This window comes from Fringilla coelebs, assembly GCF_963513975.1.
Source record: "Fringilla coelebs genome assembly, chromosome: 6".
NCBI classification, from domain to species: Eukaryota; Metazoa; Chordata; class Aves; order Passeriformes; family Fringillidae; genus Fringilla; species Fringilla coelebs.
The window spans coordinates 30,534,287-30,554,946 of NC_140034.1; the positions used below are offsets into that span (position 1 = coordinate 30,534,287).

At 38.2% G+C, this 20,660-nt stretch overlaps 1 protein-coding gene across 9 annotated transcripts in view; it reads right to left on the reverse strand.

Annotated features, from left to right (window-relative positions):
* MEIS2 (Meis homeobox 2) overlaps window positions 1-20,660 on the reverse strand; it is a 174,950-nt gene that overhangs the window by 146,177 nt on the left and 8,113 nt on the right. For all 9 annotated transcript variants that reach the window (XM_084208603.1, XM_084208602.1, XM_084208601.1 and 6 more), the window contains one exon: window positions 11,582-11,696. In XM_084208603.1, the coding sequence (XP_084064729.1) occupies window positions 11,582-11,696 (115 nt within the window). The remainder of the gene's footprint in view (window positions 1-11,581; window positions 11,697-20,660) is intronic.

Below are 20,660 nucleotides of genomic sequence, written 5' to 3' on the forward strand. Positions count from 1 at the left end.
CACTGCCTTTGCATCTGCTGAAAACTCACAGGCAACAAAGCAGGGGGTATACTACATCTTCTCATGCCAGGACGAGAAAAATCAATGTCCATCTTTAAAAGACAGAGCTATTGATGTGCAAGGTCACTAAGCATCATAACCCATTCTATAGCTCTAGAGTACTAAGGAATTCCTAAAGAAGGAAGAAAAAAAACCAGTGCATTTTATAATCTTGTTTAAAACCAGCATTACCCTTGAGTCCCTAGGAGCTAACTATGAACACAGAATCCAAGTTTTCCTTGGTCTACAATTGCTATGCTCATTCAGCGGGAGAGAAACAAAACCACTAAACAAGGAATACCCATATATAGTGATACAATGATTTTTCAAAGATTGGAAACATCACTTTAGACTTTTCATCTTTATGGAAAAGTCACTAAAGAAGCAGTGATGTGATCCATGCCATCATTTTTTTACTACCTCATAACCCTTGTCCATTAAAGACAAAGTTATAATACAAAGTTGAAAGATAAAGGCTATTTCATTCCCATGTTCTCACCTTTGTGGAAAAAAAGAGGAAGTGTTTTCAAACAATACAATAATTTACAAAAGCAGTGTATCCAGAGCTTATTTTATGTAATCCAAGGAGGCCAAGAGAAGAACCCACTTGAATTTTCTACATAAGCATGCATCCCTGGAGTACCACAGCAGTCCACAATAACAGATGACCATTCCATACACTCCACGGAGCTCCAGAGCCCGCTGCACAGACGGGAAGAACGCGTGTCAGACAGGGCAGGTAACCTACACAAGGTCCCCTCAGATTCACTTCTGCTCTTTGCTGCTCCTGGGCACACAGACACACCTTTACCTCAGGAAAGGCTGAGAAGCTCCAGGGGAGCCCACCAAAATAACAGATGTCTTCCCAGTGACCATGCTTGTTATTTGGATAATGCCTGCAGGTAGTGGGATAATTAAGGTGGCCGTCACTGTTCCCCTCTATTATTCTCTCTTTATGACTACGCTGCTTTTTTTTTATAGGTCACATAACTCCAGAAAGTTGCAAGTCTAAATTTCTACATGTGTTTTCAGGTGTACTTTGTTATTCTTGTAAACATTTTAAAATACTCTTTTGTATTTAGTGCATGCACAAAGATTTTCACAAACCAGTAGAAAACACTGGTTAAAATGGCAAACATTTACTTGAAGATAATATCCTAGAACATATAGACATCTCATTTTAAAGATCCTCTGCTTAGCAAGACTTACATGTAGATGGCTTGATTTTTTTGTGAATGAAAAACCTTTCTGAATTAGACGATAACTTAAGTGAATAGGAAGTTAGAAAATAGGAGAAATTACTCACTTTGGCCTATATAAATTTTTCTGCAGCCTCAGCTCCAACTTTAACAACCTGTAGTACCTGTTACTAGAAATTACACTAAAAAAGTACATTTAGACACCAGATTTTAGGTTTATTCATACCCTGAAATCAGTTACTTAAATGAGAAGTGATTTTATAAATGAAAAACAACATTTTACAGTAATTCAAAATCAGAATGGTTTGAAAATTCAGAACTGTAAACAAATGCATCACATTATCACATTAAGAGTTAGATAAACACAGCTGTCAGATCTGCTTCACCTGTCCTACTTCCCCTGCTCTATAGATACAAAAGCTGCTCAGAAGCTCTAAGAATCATGGAGTGGTTAGCACTCCTCTTCTCAGGCAAAAAGATAAGGCATTAAGACAAAAGGCCAGCATACTACAACGTGTGGTGCCATAATGCAGTGTTTGATGCTCTAGAGGGCCCTCAACAAGTACTGTACAGCAAAAAAATCAATTGAAAATCAGCATGATAACAGAGTATGAGTTGCCCTGTAATAGCCTTAAGCCCCACAAGGCTGCCGGGGTCCCTTTCATTCACCAGGCTGCCCTGAGCTGGGTGAGCCTGCCCTCCCACCCTGAGCGCTCTGGATAGGTCAGTGCCCCATGGCTTTCACCTTCCTTCTGGTGCTGGTGGAGCTAATTTCCTTCACAGTGGCTATTATGGGGCCATGTTTCCAATTTGTGCTGGAAACAGGGTTGATAGCACAGGGGTGGGGTTTTTCTGTTGCTGAGCAGCACTTGCACAGAGGCTGGAGTGCGCAAGGACTTGGGAGGACACACACCTGGGACAGGTGAGCCCAGCTCACCAGAAGGACATCCCCACACCATACTGCTCAGCACACAGAGCTGTGGGAAAGAGAAAGGGAGGATGCCCACAGTGATGCAATGGCTGCCCCAAGTCACTCTGACGTATGGTGGAGCCCTGCTTCCCTTGAAATGGCTGAACACCTGTCTGCTGAGGGGAAAAACTGAATGAATTCCTTGTTTTGTTTTACCTATTGCATTGTCTTTATCTAAACCCATGAGTTTTTTCACTTTTGCCCTTCAGATTCTCTCCTCCATCTCACTGGCAGGGGGGAACGGGGAAGTGGCTGTGTGGGGCTGAGCTGCCAGCTGGGGCTAAACCACAACCACCTTGCACAGTAAGGGAAACTGACAGTGGCTCTTTTAAACTTTTAAAAGTGGAATTTTATTTTTCTTGGCATAGATTTGAAGGCTTTCAGATCTCTCTCTTTTTTTTCTTAAATAACTGTCCACTCCAAGCAAACCTACTGATTTTTGACTATAAGCACCCTATCTGTGTAAGCATACTGCTGCATTAAACAGATCCCTCCAATCCTTTGGAGGGAGTTACGGAGGTGATTCCTCTGCCATGTTTAGCAAAGTACAACTCTAGATGTACAAGAGAAAGAAATAGTGTTCAATTCCATGCAAATTGTTATGCATGCAACAAAATGGGCCCACAAATATTTCACTCATATGGTAGGTTTAATTTCAATATTTCTTTAATTACTTTCCAACAATGTCTGGTTTCTGTTGAATTTACGCTAGTACTTGGCATTTGATGCAACCCCAAAAAGATAAGATACATATGTCCCCTCTTCACAGTCTTGGCATTTTTACCTTAACTCAGGCATCGAAGGGATTGGTTTGAAAAATTACCTTGCTGATTAGATGGGTTTTCTGGTAAATACATTGCATTAATCCTTACATTCGGAATATGACATAAGGTATACAAACGTTCTGTCTGACTCAACAGCAGCATAACATGGCTTAAGGAGGACATGTACACTGATCTCTGTGAGCAAAGAAAGAGCTAATTGGGAGTTAGATTCAGTGTGATTATCAGCTTGTTTATGATAAGGGAGTACTCTTCTGAATAGCACTGTAAATTCATTCCCTGATTGTGGTGTTAAACCACAGCTCACCCCCCCTCCTCCCCCCCGCCTTTTTTTTTATTTGGTTAGAAGGGGCTTTAAACTATTTTAAGCAGATGACAGTGTCATGCTTTGATTTTCGTCCATCTTAAAAAATAAATCATCTACATGAGCCTGATGTCAAATTTCACTTTCTAATAGGAGAAAGGCACATTTTAAATGTTTACAATAAGAACACATTTGGGTAATTTTTCCCCATGTCATTATGAACATTAGACTGACCCAATTAATATGAGATGTTTCTATGCTGCTGGAACAGACCGTGTTACAGAAAGAGCCATTTGTGCAACCTGTTCATGATTATGGGCCATAAGGACACAAAGATGGCATAGACATTTGTGGACCATCTGAATTCTTACAGAGGAACGGAAAAGAGGGGGAAAAAAAAATTTTGTTAGCTGACTGTTGTGGGTCATGTTTTTTAATCCAGAGTATTGGACATGTAACACAGCAACAAGAGCTGATCATTTTGTTTAATCACCTTTTGGATCTGTGCCAGATGGTCTCTATTGAGAGCGCTGCAAACAGAGAGAGATGAACTGCGTCTAACATGCCACTAGAGCTTTCCCGTAAATGTCTGAGAACTGAATCCAACAAGAATTTAGTCTCAGAGCAGAAAGGGATACATTTAAAAACTATGTGCATTAACTATACTTTTCCCCATAGAATCCTCACTTGGCATGAATAATTTACCCTCTCTTATGCTAATGGGATCATGAAAGTATCCCCGTGTCTTTAGTGCAGCTATTCTCAGCTTTCAGTAATTACCCCACCCAGTGAAAATAACATGGCTCCTGCAGCTGAACGGCCTACCAGTACCTGGCAATTAGAAATATCATGGCTGACAAGGAGCGGTCCAGGGATGGACACACCGGCTTCGGCAGCCTCAGGAATTTTCAGCCTCAGCCTGAAAAATTAAACGCCTTCCGCTGTGAACGTTTCCGTTGTTGCTTAGGATCAACATGGGGAGAGCAGCCCCTGCAAGGGCATTTTTATTTTTTAAGAATGACACAGTGTTCCAATGTATTATCAGGCACCCCCATGTTAGGAAACAGAAACATTTCTTGGTCATCAACAGTTAAAAAAAAGCTTATGGGTTTTTTTCCTTTTCTTTTTTTTTAAATGAGAGCCGTCTTAATAAACAAGAGGGAGAGGAATTAAAAGGCAATTAATGAGTGTCCTTTGGTATCTGACAATTTTATCTGCTATACAAAGGAAACCCTGTAGTATTTCATTAATGAAAAGTTTTTATAAAACAATTACAAAGAACTAGGCTTTGACCTCTGTCCATGGCACTCCATGTTAGGTAGTTCACTATGTAAAAATTATCAGGCTAAAACATCTGGGAAAGAAAGCTATGAAACAGCAGGGAACGTGGCTGGTTTATTGTTTATCTTTTGTTTATGAGGCAGTATTCAAGTTTAATTACTACTCTAAATTAAACTCTAACAGGCATCAGGAGACATCCCTTTACACAACTATGTTAAAAAAAAAATCCAGAGATTCCAACACTAGATCTTTCAAATAAATTGGTATGTATAGGAAGAAATTAGTCTGTAACAACAGGGGAAGATATTTAAGCACTTAATACTGTATATTTGAATGTGTTGCATTTTGAAGCCATTAATATTGTAGCAAACATACAATTATAATTTAGTGAATGGAATGTTATCTAGCATTTGGAGGCAAATTGGGTTAGGCTGAATAGGGTCTGAGATGGAGGGAATAGCCTAAGGGGGAATCCTACCTTTGTATTTTGAAATAAAAATACATAAATAAATATATATACACACATATACACATGCATATATATATTTAAAAATACCCAGGAACATGAAATCAGAGACAAACCTCTGCACAGTAACAATTTCTCAAGTAAAATAGTGTACTATTTTTCTCTGAACATTCACATACAAAAGTGGAGGAAAGAGTTCACTATGTTTACCATAACAGTAAGTGACCAGTTTTAGATGAACTTAGCTGTAGGAAAAAATAAAAGTTGAAAGCAACTAGCAAAAGATTATTCCAGATGGCATCTGTCATATTGTATTTAGGGTTATTTTAAAGACATTACTGCCACTATGAAAACATTCCATTGACAGAGTTTTACTAGGCTGCTTTTGAAACCCCAGCAAAACATACTACAAATATGGAAGTAAATGTGTATGTAGATTTTTATCTACATCTACATATACAAACCTACATGGATTAAAAGGTAAGAGTGAGGTGAGTAACTTGAATACAAGGATAGTATTTTAAACACCACACACACACTCTCTAAGCTGTAATTTAATAAAAGGTGAGGAATCTGCAGTTGCTACCCGCCTGAATATTAGAAAACTGTGCAGAGAAGTGAAAATTCACTATGAAATTTTAATGCTACTTATTGAACAGTGGGTAGGGACGCACATCTTTTTTGCGGTTATTGTTTAATTGCTGGAGTCAGCAAACATTTATTTTTTTCATGCAATAGACAGAAATAAAAGAAAGGATGGGAGGATATCAAAATTTGACTATATTTAGCTAAGCTGTTCTGGCATGATCATGGTTAATGTGCATGTGGTGTGCAGTGTGAGCTCAGCAGTTACTGGGCCAACTGTCTCAGTATTTCTGGGAATTCTGCCTATTCACAGTGCAGGGATTGTTCAATTGCTGCAAAATGTACAAAATGAATTTTACAAAAATGAATTGTAAGGAAGGCCCCATTACAACGATTTTACAGCAAAGATGTCAACATCAATTTTTCTTTCATGCATAGCTAATGATTAAAACAACATATTCCATTTGCCTAAGAATTTATTTCTTATTGGCACATCAAAATATTGAAATCAAAGTTATCTTTACTCTACCCTTATTACTCATTGCTGCTGAACCCACACCATTGTTCAAACCATGAAAAAATAAAGCAAACTTGGCAAGAAATACTTAAAACAAAGGCCCATCAATATTCTCCAATTTGTCAACATCTCAATTACAGCAATGGAAAAAATGTAAATTTCATGTGCTTTGAACACTAAGGGGTCTATTCTTCTGTCAGTGCACATGCGTAACTCCCATCACCATTAATGGGAATTACTCATACATATCAACACAAGGACGGGCCCCTCAAACTTGAAAGAAAAAGATGAATTAATAAGGGCTACTCGCTTCCTGTATCTTCCTCAGTTGAAAAAAGTCATTGTTCTTTAAGAGTTTTTCATACTTCATACAGTTCACCTTTATGAGAGCTGTGCCTTCTGAAATAATGCATCTCCAGTGAAGCATTATTTATTAGCAAGTTTGATTTTTCAGTCTGGATGTTTGAGCCTGCCTTTCAGGAATTTCCTTTCTTACAGAAGGCAGCTGTCTTCCAATAAAACCATACCCTATCGCTTTATAGGTAAAAACACAAAGGAATAAAAATATGTTCTGAATCTTTATGATGAATATGCATACTAGCTTCAGCAGGCTTACCATACTTACAGAACTAGGGAAAAGAAGTTGTAGCATTAGCTTTTGGATTACCTTCCAAAGACTTTGCATGAATATATTATTTTTTAATTGTTGCTAACATCAACATATCCCTCTCATTTTTCTAACTACTGGAGTTTGGTTCTAAGCTTTGAGTAGTGCCAGTAGAGTTTCTAATATTAAAATAGACCTTTGGGCTTTATCACCTAGTCTTGTAAACAAATTTGATTTACATACTATATTACAGGATGGTATATGCTGAATAAGAAATAATACTACTTAATTTTTCCAACAAGCATCAGTCCAGAGAGTTAACCTGTGATGGATGCTTCATTTCAATTAATATCTTAGTTGGCTTTGTCCTGAACCAGATTATGGAGTCTTTGCCAAAGAAAGCTATCATGGACAGACATCAAGCTGGCACAAAAGTGCTTCTAAACTACTTTGATATTTGCTCTAGGGAGTAGCCTCTGGTATTATTTATAAAGGGGCAGATCATTCAGACAAGTAGTTACTTAAAAAAAAAAAAATCAAGCTTAAAAAGCCACACAACAATGAACTACTCACTCACATGTGTAAAGCAAAGTAGATGTGATACTGATTTATATTTTTACTGCTCTATAACCTATCAGAATTTTCTAATCTCTGGATTCTTACTTATGATGAAGCTTGTCACCCCAGATCTAATCCTAAAAAGATGCTAAACTTCCTGAAAGGTCCTGAAGGAAGACAGCCTCCATCTGACTTGGATGGATCAGGCCCTTTGAGTGAGTGAACTATGAATATAACAGATCAGGTATACAATCCTGGTACCATAAAATATGAAACTGAAATTATTCCCTGGTGCTTTCCTGTAGACCACATGTTTTTAAACCTTAAGGAGATTTATTTCCCATTTTTCATGCATAATCTGCCATATTCATTATTTGCAATATCCCATAAAGAAATTAAATAGGAATTAAAGTCTGGAAGCATCGTATCCATCACTGTGGTACAAACTGATGCCAAATTCTAGAAGTCATTTAGCCTTTTATGTAAAGGCAGTGGCTGTTTTCACTTTGTTTCGCAAAGAATAAAGAAAACACAATACCCCAGAAGACTTTCAGATGTGTTTTTTCCTCTCCAAAGAAAAGGGTGGATGATAAAGCTACACACACCTTTTAAACTTCCACTTAGACTTTTTACACATATATTCCTTGGCAAAAACCCCAGGGTCTTCTCTTTCCCCTCCCCTTCTCTCACCCCCTTTCCTGCCATCTCCCTTGCTATAACTCAGCTAACCCAACAGAACCAGTCAGTTTTAAATTTCAGTTGGGACCCCGGTGACCTGTTAATGAATCTACAGAGAGGAGAAAAACTCACAGTGTTGAGTTATGCCTGGTGTTGCTAGCTGACTTGGAGTCAGAAATGCTTGAAGCGTTAACGTAATTGCAAGAATGTGAAAAATGAAGCGTTGGGCTCCTGAGCAAAGCGAAAGGTCAAAGCAAGCCCTACACAAAACAAGTCTCTGGAAGATGGCCTCATTAGACCATTAAATCAGCTTCTCCTTTTTCTCCTTTGTAAGATGTTTAGAGTGTTTTATTTTTATTATTATTGGATACATTTAACTCTTTCCAGGGCAGGGGCAAAGTAGATTGGACCTACTACATAATTACTAATCTTTAAAATAGTATTATACAGCATTGATTTGCATTTGTGGACCTGAATTGGGATAAAGTCAATAACTGCTCGGTGGATTACAGATCACTACTGCTTTGGTTTGCCAGATGATCAATATGTTGTGTAGCTTAGTTTTCTGTTGAACAAGTGAGGTGACATGCTAAGAACAACATAGACACTCACCACTAATAAAATTAGGATAATCTTTCAACATTTACTGCCTGAAGGCCCTTTACTTAACTCTTCCAATGCCAGCTTGTTTCTAATAATACCCAACACAGACTAGATTAACCCTTTTGATGCCAAAGGGCAGCCATGCTCTGTAGAGGAGAGGCTGTCCTCCATAAAGAGACAAAATGCCTACACCTTTTTATTCGGTTCAAACTGTAAGAATTATGGATGGATGGATTCTTACAGGCAATAAATGTATCTATCTCATGCAGAGAAAGTCTGCAAAAAACAGTCATCGCTGCACCCAAATCCTTTCCATCTTCTCCCTCCCCAAAATATAATGAAATAAAAATAAAAGAAAATAATAATTTATTTTAAAAAAATCCCAGGATGCACATCATACACTCAAGGCAAAAGCAGAGACCCCTGGAAAAAGTGCTCTCAAAAAAAAAGAGACTGACTCTAGGATGAATCAATCTCTGCTGCCACCAGGCATTAGTGGAGAAGACTGTAAGTTGCTAATGCAACCCAAGACTCTCTAATGAGCTCCCATTTCCAAGAAATCCTTTGGGGCAAGTGAAGCAGCATTTGTGGAAGCTCTTGGCAAAACTGCAGGGAAACCAGGTTGGCCCAAGTGAGTAACTGCACTGGAACAGCTCAAGAGGGCATCTATCCTTCTTGGCATCGTCTGGGACCAGCTCCCTGCTGGCTCAGGAATTATAAAGCAGATTCTGCCCCTCTGAAGAAAGCCTAAGGAAAATTCAAGAGAGACCCCACTCTCCTTACTCTTTCCCAGGACTGAGAGGGCGAGAGCAATCCAGAGCCATCTCCAATGGGAATTCTGCTGCTGCTGTAGAATAATCTTTCAGCTGCCAGCAGCTGAATGGAATGGTGATTTGTCACTGGACTTCGGCTTCCCTCTCGAAGGCCCAGACGGGCACAAAGGGAAACATACTAGCCATGTTTTACCCTGCTAGACTAGACAGCACTAGTGACTGATTTGGCCCCTCAGAGTTGTTCCTCTTCCACAAAAATGAATAACAGGTTTGTTGAAATCATATATATTGGCAGAAGCCTGTTTCTGAAGGAAAGTGGTGTAGTAGTCATCAACTGTTTTTTCTAATGCTTAGCAGTTGTCCCAAGCACCCAGATTTACACGACAAGTGATCAGAGACTACGAAATGCAAGACCCCTGGACTTGTATACAAGCAATTTCTTTATGTCAAGCACGGCTCACTGAAGGAACTTTTTTAATTTCTAAGAGGTTCCTGGGGCAGAGTGGCCATACAGGTGTCAGGAAACTCTCTCTAGGGATGGAATGAAGATGGCAGACCAATCAAAGGAATCATTTTTAAGCAAGCAAATCATCTGCTACACCAAGCACTTTAGCTACAATACACCACGTAAGCATTTGATCAACAGCATCCTGGCCTATGGCCAACCAATAGACATAACACTGTCATGCTGTTTAGCAGTCAAGCTCTCCCTATCAGCTGTTGAAGCTGTAATGGTTCATGCTGGGTCTTGTACATTTCCAATTTAATCCCATAGCAAAAAATCCTTGTGACTCATTTTGGAGTTGGATCACACCCTATGCCATGGCTGCTTTCTATCAGCAATAAGATTACAAATGTATAAACAGTTCTTACAAAGAGAAGACAAAACCAAACCACTCTACCAGAAACAAACTTTGCAAGTTCCGAGAACTGCAACGGGTATGGCACCAGATCATCAGGCAGACGAGGGGAATTGGCCCTGTGCCACGCAGTGGGCCATGTGAGAGACATGAAATCACATATCTCTTTGCTGTCTAGGCATGGCAAATATCATGGAGGGAGGCAGTCTGCAACATGAGAATAGTCAAAGCAACTCTAGCCCTGAAGGCTTCTCCCTTTGCCAGATTTGAGATCCTTCAAGACTAGTTGGATATCAGCCCTGTCCATTGGATCTGCTGGGCACATGGGGAAAAAGACATGCAAAATGCTGCAGATGTAGGAGAAACATCTCATGGTGAGACCATATCATAAGACCTTATAGAGGTAATGTCTCTCTCACTGGCAGAAGTTTACCATGTTTGCAAAGAAAAACAAGAATGGAGTCCACCTTCAACTCTGGACTAAAAAAATAATAATAAAAAAAAACTGAAAAAAAAAAAGGATAAAAAAAATCTGCTCTTGAGTCAAGATCCAAGAATGACAGCAGGCCGTCTTTACCCAATGTTTAGCACTGAGGGCTTGACTCTTACACCTTCTGGAGTCAGTTATTCTTCTAATGAGCACATGTAAAACACTATCATAACAGAATGACAGCCTTTGACACTCACTCAGCATGGATGCAGATGACCACACATAAGGTGCAATGCAGTAGGAAATAAAACAAAAAACCCTAAAACAATAATCAAACCTCCTGAACCTTGAGAAACTTTCACTGTATATAGATACAAAAGAGGTTTTGCAGTTCAGGTGTATCTCTATTTACCATTCAGATTTTCAAAAGCAAAAATAAATCTGTACAAGCAAACATTTCAAGAAACATTTTTTTTGTCTAATTCAGGGTTTGTTTCTACTTTATATAATTTAGCAGCTTCATAACTTCACACAGAATTCTCTTTCTCATATAAAACTACAGGTTAAACTCTCCTTCTTTAACCCAACTCAAACAACTGCTCCGCAGCTGGAGAGTATGTCTGTCATTATATTTACTTACACCACACAAAAATAAACTGGAGATAACCAAATTTGTAAAGGAATTGGCAGAACTAATCAATTGTTATTACAAAGCTTGTTTGAAGATTAGATATTTCGCTTTGAAATAATAATAAAATGCAGCTAAGTGGGTTAGGAAAAGGAAATACCGTCTCCCTAACTTACAGCTGATTATACTGCAAGTCTGCCACTCCATGTTTACTCTAAGGCAGATGTACTGATATAATGAAAAAAGCTGGAGTTATTTTAGTCATGCCTACTTTGTGGAGGGAAAAAGTTTGACCTTTTACCTTGCTCGCTGCTGTTGTCTCCACTCTGGGAAGCGTGGCCCCCGCTGGAGGGCCCTGGTGTGCCTGCCGAGTGCGTTGAGGTTGCATCATCGTGGTCTCTCCAAGATGAAGGATTCTGGTGTCAGAGTGCCAAGGAATTTTTTCCACGGTTCCCATTCCAATAGCAAATGAAGAACAGAAAGCAAACCGGGAGAAGAGGGGAGGAAGGGGAGGAAAGTATACACATTAGCATTTGTGAAATGTGCCAAACACCTATACTGTTTGCACAGTGTAATAATTCTTCAGCAAAGGCAAGCAGAGGAGATACAAAGATTTACTTGTTAAAACACAGGACAGATTTTTTTTTCTTCTTTTTTAAACTTTCCACGGAGTTTTCTGGATTTAATTGTTTGAATAGTACTGGAAAACAATATTTCAGGACAGACAAAACCCGCATAATTTTAGTTTCTTAAGGAGCTCTACAGGGTAGTGGTGGGGGAGGGGAGGCAGAGGAGGGAAGGGTATCTACCTACACGGTTTATGACACTAGGTGTTCTCATTAGGATCAGGATAGTTGGCATGCAAACTATCTCCCTACACTTTGTTTTTCCAGACTGACTACAGCAGTGAGGGGGGAAGAGGAGGGAAACTTTTTCAAGAAGTGCAGGAGAACACGAACAGGAGAGGAGTGTGTCCTCACTCCCTAACCTCTCTGTCACCCATTTAAGTGCTGGAAAAACTTCCAACAAAGTCAAAGTCGTGAGGGGAAAAAGGAGGTTTTCTTTGAAAGATATTACATACCGGGAAAGATGCTTCCTCACCCCCAGCTACCACCTTGATATGACACATTTCAAGAGACTTTTCTAGACTTATCACTCTAACAGTTCACTTACAAGAATTGTCAAGAACAAGCACCAGGTGATTATATAAAATAACATGTATAGTGATTTTCATGTAATTCCTTCTGCATTACTATGCATAAAACACTACGAAAGGGAATGCAGAAGACAGACTTACAAAGTTTGCAAAACTTGGCTAAGTAAGAGCTGAACTGCTGTACTTAAGTCACATAACTCGTGTACGCTTTCTAATTTATTGGGTATTGGCTTTCCCAGAGAGAGGGGCTGCTATTTAAAAGGATAAGTGAGGAAAACTTAATGTTACAGTTTAGTGCTACTTTGTTGAGTGTATTCTCCTCCTGTCCTCCTCCCCTTTCCTGATCATTCCCAATACCCTGCTGTTGCTTAAAGGAAAACAGGAATTCTACTGTACAGGAAGAGCTTTATCAGCACCACATGAAGGCAGGCAAGAGATGGAATTTCCTCTGGCAGAAAAGGAGAGCAAGAACACATGAAACAGATCAGGGTAGGGGTTGGACCTGCATTACTTGTCACCTGCATGTGACAACTTAAATCAAGCACATTATAACAATCCAACAACAAAACAAACAACAAATCTCCCCTAAAAAAAAAATTGCTTCTTAGGTTGCTTTGGTTTGATTGTGTTTTATATCTACATTGTGAAATAGCACTAGACTCTTAAAGCATGAGGAGAAGCTAAAAGCAGCAAGTGACAAGTTGGATAGATTCTTTGAGCAGGACCGATTCTGACCTCATCTACATCAATGTGTAGTAGGAGTAAGTTCAACATAATCAACTGATTTAGCCATTTTAAAATACAGTGTAAGTGTGATTGGGACCAAGTCCCAAAATCTATATTGAAACATCTCAAAGTAATCTTCTAGCACTGATTAGTACCACATGCTGTATAGCAACACAGGATAGAACTGCCAAGTAACGGCTTGCTACAATACCCAGCAACATAAATCTGACAGGCCTGACCTGGATCGCAGCAGAGACAAAGGAAAGAGCCCATGACTTCAAAAGGTTCCCAGTAAATTCTCAGGTGACCAAAGGGTAAGAAGGATCCAAATCCCCTTCACCTTACAAGGACAGACACACACATACACCCACGTATGTGGTTCCATGACAGGAAGACACAAGTAAAATCAGAAGACAGGTCAGGATCTGAAATTTTCCTAACCTGTCAGCACAGCATGCAGCACAAGAGCACTTACAGCACAAAATCACCAGCCCCTCCAAAACCTAGAAGGCTGATCTACTTTTCCTCACACAGAGCTACAACAGGAAAAAACTGCAACCAGACACTAGTATTTTATATTCATTGAGGTTATTGTGTTAATCTTCTCTAATTAATACTGTTATTCCCCACAGTTTCATTAAAAACAAAACAACAGCAAAACAAACCAAGAAAAACAAATAAACCCCCCACATTTTACCATCATTTTTTCAGAGTCAGATGGAGAGAAACACAAAAAGAAAGATGAGAAATCTTAAAAGTTGAAGCAGCCCAGGTGTTATTAAAAAGAACAAAAAAAACTTGAAAATAAGGTTAGCAAAAAGTTCAGATGGAAATAAAAGGCAAAAACTGTGCAAGTCTCTTTACAGCCTGGATTAAAACACAGTTGTGCCTATGAGCTTCTCTTTTTATCTCTGACTTAGGAAGCCACTCAAATAGCTTCAAGCTGAAGGCAAACAGCAGACAGGAGCTCTTCAGCCCTCTGCAGCCTCTTAGCGTCAGCTGTTTGCCGGATGGTAATCAGATAAAGAGCTAGAAGAAATACATGAAAAAGAAAAGAAACAATAGCATAGCATGAGTTTAGCCCTCCAACAACATCGTGCTGGAACCTTCTTTTAGAAAACATAGTAATTGCAACATGTTCACCTAGGCTAAACTTTTCATGGAACACAGGGAGTTATGCTAATTTTGTGTACTGCAGGGTCTCTTGTGCTGGCTGCTGTTGGAGCTCCTTATCATATGAAAGTTACAATAATTAACTGGTAACTGCTCAGCTATGTTTTAAGGCAAATGTCATGCAAAACCTATCATACAGTATTTCAAAATCTAGACCAGCCTTTCTGTTTCAAAGCTGTAAATATTTGGAAAGGATCACTGGAAGAGGCTTCCTGCAGCTGAAAACACTTGCTGTCTCTACCAGGCTGAGTTGTTCTTGACCTCAGTTTGAGGATCTGGTTTGAGAAAGACACACTGTATTGATTGAGAATTGAATGTATTTCTTGTGACACAGTATACTTGAGGAAGCTATTTGGCAGAGTTTTGTTGGAGGACAGAAAATATAAGATAAGGTATTTACTAAATACAACAGTAGAATGTTGAAGGAATTTGAAAGGGAAAGAAATAGCTAGACTAGTATTATTAAAAAATTACAAATAATTTTAGGGGTGGAGTTTACAGACTCATAAAAAGGCAGCATTCTTTCGGTTTGGACTAAGACCATTGTACGAGTCAGTGAATTGATCTTTTTCTCCCCTAGACAATTTCCAACCTCACATCCCTCAAAAAATATTGTTGGCCAAAGGACTAATCATAAGTATTTATTTTATGCACACCTTCATCCAAAAAAAAAAAAAAAAAAAGAAATACCAAATGGCATCTTTAAAGTGTGCTTCAGTGGAAAACTTCACCCAGTATAGTTGAAGTACCTGAAGAGATCCTAGTCTAAAACCCTCTAATATTAGTTGCAATTCTTCTGTTAGTTTCAGTAAAATTTGTATTGAGTTATCACACTGAAAAAAATTTAAAAATAAGGAAACAAAGAAACCAAACATATAGCTTTAGATAAATTACACAAACTGATAGCATGTCTTCTCATTTCTTGCAAGTTTAGTAATATACTTTGCAGAAGCACATTGAAGAGTGTGGATGATATCTGCCAAAACGGAATTGTCTATTTTGTGTACGTGCACACACGATAAAAATTTCACACATGTATGACCTAAACTAATGCCAGATACCATAGAAAGTGAACAGCACACGTATCTATTCCCAGTAGTTCTAATAATTAGGAGCCAAATATGGTACTCTTCTTGCTCTTCTTACCTAATTGTGTTAAAGAGCAGTGTTACTAGGAGAAAAGCAGTGAATACTGAGCAGAGCACAATAGAAGGAGATGGAAAATAGATACAAGAAGCTATGTCTCCAGGGGCAGTATTTTCTATTTGCTGGGCTACAGACTCACAGCTGATAATGCAAGTTGTAATTAATATAAAAGCAGGAGACAATATGGGGAAAGCTTGTACTAGCAGGGCCACAGGAGATCACTCCACTGCTATCCACTGTTTCTCATTTACACACACGGCCTTCCCTAGAAAACACAATTTTACCAGTGTTTTTTCCCTTGAAAGTAAAAAAAAAAAAAAAAAAAAAAAAATTGAGACTTAGCACCACCATTGAATTTTGCTAAATCTAGAAAAGAGCAACAGAAAGGACAAAAGGCATACAAAGCCAATCTGACACATTTCTCTTTTGTTGATGCTGAAAATCTGCTGGAAACCATAAGAGTTTTTAACTACTACAGGATTTCTTGAACAGAGATGTTGTAACAGAGAAATTTGATATAGGATAAGCTTCTGACAAATTGCAATTCTTACTTTGTATGTCCAAAATATCTGCTGGGCAAAGTCTGGCTGGCTCTTTGTGAGTGTATGTAGTCCTGCTAGGGTTGATTCTGATCTCATACTGCTTTTTATGGTGATATTAAAGACTCAATTAACCATAAGGAATCTGCTTCTTATTTATAACTGGGAAGTAAAATCAATCAGGCCAGCTGATACCCATGTGAGTGAGCTAAGCAGGATTTGACTCACATATTTTAACTGAAGTTTCAAGTATACAACTCTGACAGGATCAGGCCCCAACATAATTTTATCAGATGGAATTGAAAAAAATCATTAATCTTAAAAGAACAAGAAAAACACAACTTGTTTTTATAAAAGAAACTGCAATGGCTATAAAGCTTATTATTTCTAAACATGGTTGGACTCAAAGGTCTGGTAAATTAATTTTACCAGTTTTTCAGGGTTTTTTTTTTTCCAGTTTCAGTTATTTTTCAGTTTTACAAAACTGAACTGAACAACTTGATACAGGTGGCAATATTCCCCCCAAACACAATCCAAATCCTGCTCACCTTGTTCTTACAAGTAACACATGTAAACACAGGGGAGTGACAGGTGTGACTGATACCCCAAAGATCTGTATCAAGGTACAGCCACACATGAAGCTGTTTCAGCCTACGCAGGACACGGAGATCTATTGCACACATGCACATGGGTGTCTGTGTCTGTGTCTGTGTCTGTGTGTGGTGTCTGTAAAGTCCAGGATGGTATCTCAGAGATCACGTCGAGTGCATTTAATAATAAACTTACTATTTAAAGGAACTTTCAATAAGACAAAAAGACATGAAAAACTCTAATTTGACGTAATATGTATGTTTTCTAAAAAAGACTACTCCTGGTATCGCTCAGGTTTATTTTCCAAAAGATGCATGCTTAAGATGATTACTTTTTTGGTACTGGAGTTACACAATCGAGACAAAAAATAAGGCACAGCAATCTATCAGATATTTTGTATATATGTACAAGTTTTAATTGTTGGCCCTTGATTTTGCGTTTGAAGAAAGCATCAGGAGCAATGTTTGAGTCTCCTAGAACATGGCAGCATTCTGAAAAGCTGTGTGTTTTGTATTTTCTAATTAAGATTGAAATCAGACATGTAATCCACCTGTCACCAAGGAACTGAGACTTGAAAAATTAGGGGGGTGTTGGGTTTTTTGATTGTCCTTCTATGTCATTCTGTGTGGCTACACTTCATCTAGATTGATAGACAACTCAAACCAAAAGGGATCACAGTTATCAAATAGACACTGAAAAACATTATTGGTTCAGGTTGAGAGAACGGAGTTTAAAGTTAAAACACTCAAATTTGAGACTTCAGCTGTTGACAGAAGTGTGCCCTGGCCCATCAAAAAGGAATGCACAACACTAACTACAGTCTTGGAAGTCCCTGATGCTCTTTGCCCCTTCAGAAGTCACTACAAAAAAAGAAAGAAAGAGTCTACAGCAATGTCGTAAGTCTTAAGGCACATTCTAAGTTTACCTTATTATTGTTGCAGTTAGCTGCTTAGTTTTCCTTCTGACACTACAGACAGAAAGGGCACCTTTGGGGTCTAATCTGGTGTTTCTCGAAACTCCCATTGAAGTCCACAAAAGTGTGGCATACCTGCAGACTGTAGCATCAGGCTCCCAATTACTTCTTCATTACTCAGTGAAATCTTATCTGAAGATTTAATTATATTACTGGAACAGGTATATACTACACTGTTTTTATTTTTTCTAATCTGCAAAATGTCAGGAATTTGCAGAGACCATTCTTTGAGGAGAAATACTAAAGAAATGTTAAATTGTCTGGATATCCAAAAGTACAAAATAAAGCGTCTCCTCATGTGAGAGCTGAAAATTTTAATATTCAGACTAATCTTTCTCTTCTACAGCTAAGATGTTGGATTTCTAATCTGTCAAGAGTCTTTTTATATAAAAGACATGTATGTATATTTCTGTCTGTCTTAATGATATTTTAGGAATCATGATCTGTATATTATTACCTCTGAGCTACAAAAATATATGAACAAATATCAAAAAGACTGTTCCCACAAAAGCCATTGGAAGGACAGCCATAAATTTCTATGGGACAATTACTAGGCTTCGAAGCAGGTTTGTACTAAAGGAAGAATTGTATGACACCAGGTGAGGCCAGCTACAAAAGAAGCGTAATTAAAGTACAAAATGTTATAATATGTTCAAAAAGAGTTTAAAAATTTCCAAATTTTATGAGCATCATGTTTTTCAAATTTGAATAGCTTGAAATACGGAAAAAAAAAAAGATCTGGAAACAATCTCATCAGACATGTTAGGCTGAACACAGAATTCAGGATAGGGCCCGGTATGTTTAGTTGAACAATAATAAATTGTCTGCGCTGGGAAACCGAACTTGAACTGCAGCTGCAAAAGCTTTTTTCCCCTCTTTCCTTATCTTTTCCCCCCTAACTAATCTGGTTCAGCCAGGGCATAGCTGTAATTACCTTAGCTAATACCTCAGAGCAATAAAAAAACCGAGGGTGTTAAAAATTCAAACACTAATTATGGGCTGTTATATTTACTAAACACAGCAGAGTAATAACAAAAGTTTCAGCTTCTTGTGGCCAGCGCTACACTATTTGATCTACCAAGTCCCTGGACCCTTTACACTAACTATATTACATAACAGTTAATAGCGCACTAAAATAAAATTCAATAAACACGTTTGTTACCAAACACGTACAGCACAACAACTTTCAGCTGTCTCCTTTTTTTCAGTACAGGTATATCTCTGAAGAGTTCATTCCTTTGTTGTTTTTGGGTTTGGTTTCCAATTAAGTTATATAAATCGCAGAGCAGTAGATTTTGAAAGGGGAAGCATGCAATATTTGAGTACCCCATTTAAAGTGTTATGGTAAATATTGGCTAATCCTACAATTCTTTCGGTTACTTTCCTTCATGCCAGTTTTAAGGTCTAGAAAAACAATAAAGCTGAGAGCTGTCTTAGTTCCTAATTCAGCTCTGCCAGTACTACCACCCCTCACACTCACATTAAACGCACACGGGGTAGATTTACACCACTTAATAACAATAGAGGGGTATGGATTTTTGGGGTGTCAAACAGCTGTCACAAACTGTCACCTCCACAAGAGAAACCTTGGCACACAACAAATTAACCTACACTTCTTTTGGGCTATCATTATTCATAGCCAATCAGTTGAAATGCTCCTAGTATTTCATGTGCAAATAAAACCATGAGGGGAAGACCCGCAGATCAGAATAGTGGGCCAATACATAAAACAGAGGAAACAACATGCTGTCTCTGTCCCTCTGAAGTGGCTCGTCATCACCCCTACACCAACTTTCACCAAATGAGATCTAGCCTAAGGCTATATATTAAATATGCATATCAAGGCAAATGAAAAAAAAATAAACCTGGAGAGCCAAATTGGACAAATTTGCATGCTTGAACTGCTACATTTTCAGGTAGATGCTCAGAAATGATAGCTTATTTTTTCACACACTTGCGTGTTTCTATTATCCATTTTTTTAAACCTTTTCCTTTTCTGTGAATAAAGATGCATTTCTTTCCAGTGGAACATTGTACAGTGCAAATATAAAACATGGTAGTTTGACTAAGCTATAAAAAGGTGTTAAGTTTTGTCAGGAAAACAAGCTAATATACCAAAAAAAAAAAAAAAATCCAATAAGGAGACACATTTCCCAAAACGCATGAATAAAATGTAACTATGTGATACAACTCTTCATTTCCCAGTTGGTGTTCTGGTTGCACAAATTATTGCTTCCTTTCAAAACAAATAGCAGGGGGCTAAAGTAAAAATGTTATAGCTCAAATCTCCAGGAAGTAAAAGGCTTTAAATTATAATACCCAATGAAGTGGTAAACCCTAACGGGTGCAAGACAAATGGGTTGTCATATTTATTTGAGTTTGTTTTTGGGGCCACAAAAGCAAGAGGAGATTCTTCTTAAGGAAGATAATGGTTACCAAATTATCAAAATGCTAACCCCCTCCACTCCTGTCCTATCATTGTGTGTGAATTTAAATATTATAATGGAGCACTGCAAATTGGCTTGAGCATTTGCCATCTGCCAGAACCCTAAACAGGCTAGTTTATCTAATCTCTTCAATATAAACATAAGCATGCTCCATTTCTACACTTCCACTTGAAACACACTCTTGTAAAGAAACTATACTGGAGAAACATGTTGTTTTTTTTTTTTTTCTGTTTTTCTAAATTTTACACAGTGACTCACTATCTTTCAGGTTGCCACTCATTTCAATTTCTTTTCTAGTACTCTCCCAGAATACTTATGCCCACGAATTTAAGGTTGTAAAATGCCATGAAACAAATATTTTTGAAATTGTGTCATGCCTCATAGAGTTTATTACCTACATGTGACTTAGCTGGTAAGCTGAGAAACTTTAAGGAAGATCTGCATACTTTTTTTCCTCTCAAAATAATAGATTTAAAATGTAAAACATAGCACAAACCTTGTCATGCAATGTTTACTGAACACAAATGAGAAAATGAAAGCTAAGGCTTGGGTCCAAAAATATTTCCCGTAACTAAGCCACGCCAGAAGGGGGACATTCAGAAGAATTTATTATTATTTTATTTCCCAAT